Source organism: Lupinus angustifolius, unplaced genomic scaffold, assembly GCF_001865875.1.
Source record: "Lupinus angustifolius cultivar Tanjil unplaced genomic scaffold, LupAngTanjil_v1.0 Scaffold_17_11, whole genome shotgun sequence".
In the NCBI taxonomy this organism is placed as follows: Eukaryota; Viridiplantae; Streptophyta; class Magnoliopsida; order Fabales; family Fabaceae; genus Lupinus; species Lupinus angustifolius.
Genome location: NW_017718988.1, coordinates 14,475 through 23,535, shown reverse-complemented (window position 1 = coordinate 23,535; position 9,061 = coordinate 14,475). Strand labels below are relative to the sequence as shown.

Below are 9,061 nucleotides of genomic sequence, written 5' to 3'. Positions count from 1 at the left end.
TCCTAAAGGTCACTTTACCATGAAAGGACCCTTTCATTTAAGGTCAATTGTGATTCCAAAGGACCCCATATACAAATGAATATAAAAAAGAATAAATCACTTCCAACATCATGTTGTGCACTGCCACTTATAACACAACCAACACTTGGATAGTTGCTATTCCACACTTCCAGGTCAGAAATCTTCTAACAAGCTGCTACTAGTGTTCACATGGATTTTTATGTGAGAAGATTTGATATATATTTTCATGAGGAATTCCAAATTAGATCCATATTAGGAGAAGCCCCTGTGATTAATAGAAGGGAGTCACTGTTGCTTGGAAGTTTAACCTTCCTGTTATATGAACAATTTTTGTGTCACTCTCAAAATGCAAATATACATGAGAGTTTATTCATCACTTCCGCTGCTAACTCTACCTGAAAACGAAAGATCAAAGGAGTCGATTAAATTTTTATGTAAGGGTGCATCTCAAGGTAGAAGGAAAGGAATGAAAAGAGTCATCAAAATACCTGAGGCTCTTTTCCCTTCCATGGCTTCTTTCTTTTCTTGACAACTTTCACAGAGAAAGGGTCCATCCCAAGGACGCGATTTTCCTGGGTTGGGCGTACCCTCATGTATTGAAATACCTTCCCCGGGTTTCATCTCCACTTGACACACTGCACACATAAACAACTTGAACATGTTGCAGAGTGGGTATTTTGTATCTAACCTGCATTTCAGACAAACATGTTCTGGTGAGTAATGACAAGATATAAAGCTAGATAGCAAGATACTAACTTTAACAATGATTATTACAAGACTTAACCTCTCTGAAAGCATTGCAGATCCTTCCTCGAATAGTTCCTCGACCACATCTGCCTCCAAGTAGTCCTTGTCAACGTATGATGATTCAGATGACCTTTTACGAAACATAGCCTTAAGCATTCCTTTTACTGGCTTCTTCGTATGTGGTACAGAAGGTGGCTTCTCCTGAGGCAATATATCAACAACGATGCAGGTTGTGTCATCTCTAAGTCCTTTTGCTTGTACAGCTTCCTAAAGACAGAAATCGATAGGGGAATGAAGCATGGAAACAAGTAATTCATACCACATAAAGGACAGAGTTATCAGGAGAAACTAATGGAAAATTACTATTACACCCAACATGAAAACAGGGCCACTAAACAAATTAATAAAACGATACAGAAGATGTCTATAAATCTCACTTTAACAATATGTGGTGCTGCAACCTCTGGTGACATGCCACGACAACTATCAAGGGCCACTTCTGCAGATAGGGCATCCCAAACACCATCACTACAGATAACAAGCCTGCCTCCACCGGTGGATAGCTGGATAAAGTGAGGGAAAAGGAAGGAATTAAACTTTTCAATAAGGAAAAAATGTAAACAAATAATTGAGTTCTTGGATAACGAATGATAAATTTAGAACTCCACATAAGAAGCTAATCATTTGCTACAACAAATTTCTGAACCATCGGGTAGTTAGCATAAACACTTTGTCAAAAATACTTGTATCATTGGATTTTGTGGGGGGGCTTCTCCATCAAAATAAGAAACCGTAAAAAAAATCATGCTTAAAAGAAGCCATATGTGCATGTGAAGTTGACACAGATGAAAATTAGTAGTATAGAAAGGAATTATATAAAGTAAGAAACCTTATGAAAGGAAGACATGCAAAAGAATAAAAACAAAACAATGTAAGCCCAAAAATACTATGTGCAAGAGAGTGTAGTGACAAACCTTCACTTGCTTTACATGTGGTACAGGGACAATAAATTCACCAATATCCATATCACCAACAGATCGTGAAAGACACAAGCCACCAGGCCAACATCTCAAAGGACCAACCTGAAAAAATCATTAATCTAGTCATTCATTCTTTTTATCAACTTGAATGCCATTTTCTTCTAAAGTTCTATTGGGGAATTGCAGAACGAAAAAATTACCTAAATTCCACATGTGGCCAATATATTATAACACAAAATTAAACAAGTTCTTCAAAAGATCATAAAAATTTAATGATATGCAATGAGTAATCAGCAAGGTCTTATAACCCAATGTAATCAACAAGCGTATGCTCCCCCCTCAATTCCATGGTAAAATTTACCTAGTTTATTTCTTAACCAATTAATATGTAGTTTATTCGATGGTAAAATTGAACTGTTGATGTATTTCTGCTGTTGTAATTCTCTTACCACAACTTCTGAATAAATTTTACTTATAAAAAATATGTAGATTAACTTGCTAACCATTATGTACCAAAACTTGAAGTATCAAAAGAGGCATCCAATAAATAAACAAGCAGTCCACTTTGTACCATCTGAGCTAAAAATGGATCACAATTAGAAAAGAATGTACCTCTGCTCCTCCCCCCGTATTTAGCCGACCAACCTCACCCCCACTAGAGGTAATGCGCACCCTCCTGACGAAATTAAAAGAAGGCTGAGGCTGTATTATAACAGACAAATTCCAAACAGTTCAACGATAACATTCGATTAAGAACTTACTCATCTTCATTCGTTTCAAGTCTATGATCAGCTGACAAGTAATAAATCCCACCTTCAGAAGATTCAAGTACACAACGGGAATCACCAACTGATGCAACTGTTACAACCCATCGTTCTACAATCACAAAGGTGACAGTTGTTCCTGATTTTTGTGCTGTAATGAAAATATAAAACAGAAAAAAAATATCATTAAATCAGAGGAGTAAGAGTTGTCGGAAAAAACAAAGTTACACCAGTTTAACAACTTTAATTTTAAAAATTGATGTCCATCAGCAACCATATAATATATCTCTAATATCTCTAACTTTCATTAGAATATTAACACTCACCATGAACTATGCAAAAGACAAGTGTCAACTTGCAGCAAAAGTAGTACCACTAAATTTTTTATTAGTAGCATGAACAATTAAACTTATCAGCTATAGCTGGGGGCAAAAAAAACATTTACAACCCTGGGACTAGCTCTACAAATACGTCCAAATGAATCTACTATGTCCATTCCTAGGATCTCAAGCAGAACCTAACAAAACTTAATTAACATATCAGAAACGGGAACCACACAACAAATATTTATTATGAAGGCACCTACAAACTTAATTAGCTTTAATCAATGAAGCATGGGACTTCACAAATTGCTTATTAATCCCATCACGGGATTTTTTTTCTACCAAAGAAGTACATCCTGTTTGGAATTATTGAAATTTGCTTTATCTAAATAAATTGGCATACTCAAGGCAAAGCAAGTCAGCAACAACCCATTTTTAAAGGTCGTTGATTCCAATGCCCGAAACGGCAAAGAATCATGTCCCGACTCCCGAGTCTAAAACATTCAAAAAATCATAAGATGAGCAATTCTAATATCCACTTCAAAAAAGCCTTACATGCCACAAGTAATAAAAATAAAATCAATAAATAAATAAAAAGTCAGGTTTCTCCCTTTCTAAGGTTACTTCCAGGAATATTTGCAATCAAAACTTACAAAAAATTATGTGTATTATGGTAAACATATGTTAGTTTTCCTCCTAAGTAAATAAATTAATCTAAGATAAAGAAAACACAATAAGGAATGAACTAGCAATACCTTTCTGTTGAAAATCTTTATCGGTTTTTACAAAGCCTGCAACCAAAGCTCTAGGCAACGCTGCAACCCACTCATCTCTATTAAGATCTGGGGGAATTGCACTTAAAACATTATCTAGAAGATTCTCCTTAGCATAAATAGCAGCAGCAGATCCATTGTGTCCATCAAAGAGCTGTAAAACTTCAAATCAGAAAATGCAACCAGGAAAACACTGCCTTTTCCCACTAATAAGGACTAATACAACAACCAAGCATTTTCAACTATATGGGGTCAATCGCATGGATCAAACAAAACCATAGTAAACCATGTCTATAGACACGCCCATAGTTACATAACTCTCTCATTTACTCTATGTATTGCATACTGAATTCACCGTACCACATATCACTTAAAGCATTGTATACCATATAACTATTGGCACACCATTGACACCTAAGAAAGACTAACTTGTTCCTAAAACTAGCATCAAAAAGATTATTTGACCGGCATTCTTAAGAACCAAGTTAGAATTTTTCAAGATTGTTCATTTTTTTGGGACTAAATTAGTAAAATGAATTTGACCACTAGGTGCATTTTTTTCTCATTGAATAAATTTGAGCATTCACACTATTCTAAAAACACATGACAACAAAATATATTGATAAGTTAACAACCTATTAAAATCTAGAAAAAGGAAGCTAGGTATAGATATAATACCCCGAAAACAGAATATGTAGACACACCATCTCCAACAAGCCTTTGACAATCGGTCTTAAGGAGAGTGAAATCCTCTCCTTTCTTACTCTGACATGCTTGACCATGAACAATCTCAGGCCTCTCAATCTTCTCACTCAACAATTCACGTTTCAACAAAACCGAAAGAGGAACCGTTTGGTGTTGTTCATCCCTTGTTGAAGAAGACATTGTTCACTTCCCTCTCAATTTTCCAATCACCAACTAACTACAACAATCGCGTGCTCCTTCTAATCCTACTCCACAAAAATCTTCTACAATAATCACAAATACACAAATCAAATCAAATCTTCATCAATTTCAACGGTAATCACATCATTATTGAACATTTTGAAATTCAATAGAAATAATAAATCTACGTGAAGAATGAAGAAGGAATATTAATACCTGTTGCGTGGAAGAGAGAAAACGGTGAGCATTGGTTTATAATGGATCAGATGAAAAAACGAATATATATATATATATATATAAATATATAAAATTGAATGAGAAAAAAAGAGTAATTGAAGGTGAATTAAATGATTAGTGATAATGAACGAAATTAGAAAGCGTGCAAGGAAGAATGAAGAATGTGTTGTTTTTCAGGGCGCGAAAAAATGGAGGAAGATGTGAAAATATGTGAGATCGAAAAATGCGGATCCCAGAAATAATGAACTTGGAGAATGAATAAAATCGAAACGCAAATCAACTTTCCTTTTTTATTTAATTTAATTTAATTCTCTATGTCAAAACGCACCGTTTGTTTCACTCGGCGCATAAACAGAGCCAGCTGAGCCGTGGGCCCAGACAATGTCACTGTCTTTGACTCTTGCACTTGCGGCGCTCTATCTGGCATTCACTCCCATAATTATAAGAAAAAAATATGGATGAAACTTAGGGGGACACATATGATATGATGTAGTACAAAGTATGTCACATCTAATGTACTACAAAATGTGTCACATCTGATTTAAATTATTATTGTTGCAATTTAAAGATTTTATTTATTGTTTAAATTTTTACATAAAACTCTTCGTTGATTATATGTTCAATTAATTGTTGTATATGTAATAACATTTTTTATTTACTTTTCTATTTGAGTACACAACTAGGAATTTTTTATATTTTCGATTTAATGCTATTTTCCACTGCATTCAATATTTTTATTTTCACCATTGAAAATTTACACAATCTTTTACGAAGTTTTCAAAGTAATACATATATTATTTATCAATACTAAGAAGTCATTTAATATTTTCTCATACTCTTCAATGATTAGCCTTGTAGTATACATGTGGTCGTGTAAAAAATATCTCTCAATGTTCAAATTTTACGGGCATTTTAGTTACTCATACCTATGATTTGCTTCTTGCCTTTTAAAAGTTTTGTTGTCTAAAGAGCTTCTATAATTTTCTCATTGTTTTTCACTATTTTGCTTCTGATTTGTTATGTTTGTTTTTTAATTATCTAATATTACCATCAAATGCTTATGTTTTCTAAATGTTTAGGTCCTTTAATTATGTTTTTAATCATTATTTTTTCTCACTACAATATATGTTAACATCATGCTTTCAAATCTCTTCATCACTCTCATATGAAGTATACGAGTAACATGTATGTTATTAACTATGCGACAAAAAATTACTGTCCGTGCAAATGCACGGATAACTTACTAGTTATAAAGATAAAAAAAAATATGGATGAAACTTAGGGGGACACATATGATGTACTACAAAGTGTGTCACTCCATATGTCACTGCTTATGATTGATCGAAAAAATATATTTAAATTAAAATTTTAATAGTTAATTATTTTTCTGACCAATCACAAGTCATGACACATGGAGTGATACACTGTTTTGGGAAAGTAGATGTCCACCCAAACTTAAGTACATTATTACGTGTGTTGGTGGCACAAGTAACTAGGATGGAAACAAGTCGAATGGAATTGAACCAAAGTTCAGCTTGATAAGGATTGGTTTAGCTATAAATTTGATTTAAGTTTGATATGAGTTATTTTTTAGCTCGAGTTTGACTCAGTTAAAGTTCGTGAAGTGTTTGACTTACTTCGAATTTGTTCATCAACTGAAATAATTAATTCATTTTAAAGAAATATTGATTATATATATAAAGAGTGGGAATCCACTTGCTCCAAAAGTAACTTTTTTAGACTTATTCCTTATCATAGTTATCAATTCTATAGACATCTAATGATTTATATCTACTCACTAATTGAAACCATTGGATTTCCCTAAAATTAATGGTCAGAATGAGGAGTAAGTTTAAAAAACTTACTCTAGGAGTAAGTGGATCTCTCCTCATTTATAAATATAACTTTGCTTATATATATAATAACAATAAATATAAAAAATAATGCATAGATCATAATAAACATAAAAAATAAATTTATTTATATATATATATATATATCATGTCAGTTCATGAACCTAACAAGACGAACTTTATCCAACTCAAGTTTTCCTCGTTTATTTAACGAGCTCAATTTTCAGCTCAAATTCAACTCATTTGATTAATGAACCAAGTTTATCGAGCTAAATAACAAATTGAATTTCGAATGAATACCAAGTTGATTTGATTTGTTGTCAACCCTAAGGTAACCTATTACAAAAGAGAGTAAGATAATGTTACATTAACCAGAAGTGATTAAGGGAGATAAAGCAAGAAGATTACGTACACCAGCACGGAGAGTTCTATATTCATTTTGAAAGTGTCTACATTCATTCCTTAATGTTGAAATCTTCCAATTTATTGTCACATAATTAGTTAGAGAATTTCAATTTCATTCTTATTTTGTCACATATTATTTTATAATTTATTACAAATTTATATAAATTAAGAATAATATTTAGTTTTTTCCACAATGATAAATAATATTTTTATTCTGGTTAGATGAAGTGGTTGACAATTTTGAGGAAAAAATTTAAAAAAAAAAGGACGAGAGTCATGAACTTGAGTTAGAGGGTTGAAAGGAAGAAGGACTTAAGAGTCTTAAAGTATAAAAGTAATATTTGATGGTGGGATAGGAAAACACTTTATATGTCATGTTGAAATATGTTACATGTATCATAAGCATTTAAGGTAGTGCTGTTAGAATTTATGACAATTTATGGGTCATAAATATAATTCTATAATTGTGTTATGGCTATTATGTAATTAGCCAAAATATAAAATGATCTTCAGTAATTAATTTGGTGGCTAAGGGCATATATGTCATGAAATAATTATAAGTATAGATACATTAGGGCAAATGCTGATTTGATGAAGGGACTGAATCAGAATTATTGCAACTAAAGTAGTAACCACTACGGGGTTACTTTTATGGGTTATGGTCCCCATTTGTAGAGCAACAGGTTTTCAAGTGTAAAGGTGGAGGAGAATAAGGTAGGATGAGAATAGTGTTATCCATGATGGGATAACACTATCCACTCATCCATAAGGCTTATAAGGCATAAGGATAAGTCTCCTCCAACTAACCTCAACACAACACACTCAAGAAAAACTAAGGTATTCTCTCATTCCCCTGTAGAGAGAAACTAAGGAAATGCATTCGGGGCTCTATCATCTGGAAGATCATCGCACCCTCATACCTTCGAGATTCCGAAATGGCTCAACGGACAATTTCTGATTTGATGAAGGGACTGAATCAGAATTATTGCAACTAAAGTAGTAACCACTACGTGGTTACTTTTATGGGTTATGGTCCCCATTTGTAGGTTATGGGAACAAAGCCATGGTCATAAGGACTTCCGCATTCACTATATGGATTTCGGATGGAGAAGGAATTTCTCCTACAAGTGGTATCAGAGCCACCCCAAATTGATTCATGGGTGAAATTAGGTTTTCATGTTCTTCCCCAAATCTGGTTTGATTTAGGGTTTTGGTGTTTTGTTTCTGTTATGAATCGATTATGAAAATACTTATGCTTTTCAATGTGAAACAAAACGATTTGAAATGATTGAATGTTGTTTTCTGCTGTTTGTTCTTGAATTTTTTGGATGATTTTTCAAAGAACCGCGATGCAGAAATCGCACTGTTCATCTTCTATCGCAGAGCTCTCGCTCAAGCGAGAGTGTCTCGCCCAAGCGGGAGTGTTTCGCCCGAGCGAGACTGGCTCACCCAAGCGAGAGCTAAACATAGAAGCATTGGCTTCTATTGCGCTTAAGCGAGAAGATCCTCGCCCAAGCGACAGCTCGCCCAAACGAGTGTATGGGCGACATAAGGTTCGCTCAAGCGAGAAGGTCTCGCTCAAGCGAGAGACAAACATAAGCATCTGTTTCAATTGCGCTTAAGCGAGAGTACCTCGCTCAAGCGAGGGTATCTCGCTCAAGCGAAAGTGTACCTCACCCAAGCGAGAGTATAATAAGGCTTATAGGGCTTTGGTATCTTTGTGCATTGGTTTTAATTGTTATTTGGTTGTCCGTTAAGATTTTCTATTGTTTCAAGTGAGCCAAATGAAGTGAGATGCCGCCAAAGTGACCTCTCTCATGGATTTAACTCATAAGGAACATTAGATGTAAGTGTGTATGGTCTTTCATGCGGGTATTAGCTGGCCCAAAGGAAAGTTAATATTTGGCCGAAGATCATACACACCTGTGATGATAAACATGTCATAATTCTAAAGTTTTATACATGTGACTGATGAATCAATCCAAAGAGGGGTTCGTCAGTTGGCATGTCTTATTATGAATGTTTGATCATTACAACAAGAGTACCACTTGCAGTTGATATCACTGTCCAAAG

At 34.1% G+C, this 9,061-nt stretch overlaps 1 protein-coding gene across 2 annotated transcripts; it reads right to left on the bottom strand.

Annotated features, from left to right (window-relative positions):
* Positions 1-354: 354 nt before the first annotated feature.
* LOC109338038 (probable protein phosphatase 2C 12) lies at positions 355-4,995 on the bottom strand. 2 transcript variants are annotated; one of them, XM_019575170.1, is made up of 10 exons: positions 4,710-4,995; positions 4,287-4,576; positions 3,591-3,762; positions 2,510-2,663; positions 2,361-2,424; positions 1,743-1,850; positions 1,206-1,331; positions 806-1,035; positions 510-709; positions 355-416 (listed from the first exon to the last, which is right to left on the bottom strand). In XM_019575170.1, the coding sequence occupies exons 2-10, from the start codon at positions 4,491-4,493 to the stop codon at positions 388-390; spliced, it is 1,290 nt and encodes a 429-aa protein (XP_019430715.1). In that variant the 5' UTR covers positions 4,494-4,576; positions 4,710-4,995; the 3' UTR covers positions 355-387. The 2 variants fall into 2 exon arrangements, with proteins under 2 accessions (XP_019430715.1, XP_019430716.1); XM_019575171.1 differs by having other exon boundaries at positions 4,287-4,573.
* Between the last annotated feature and the right edge of the window lie 4,066 nt (positions 4,996-9,061).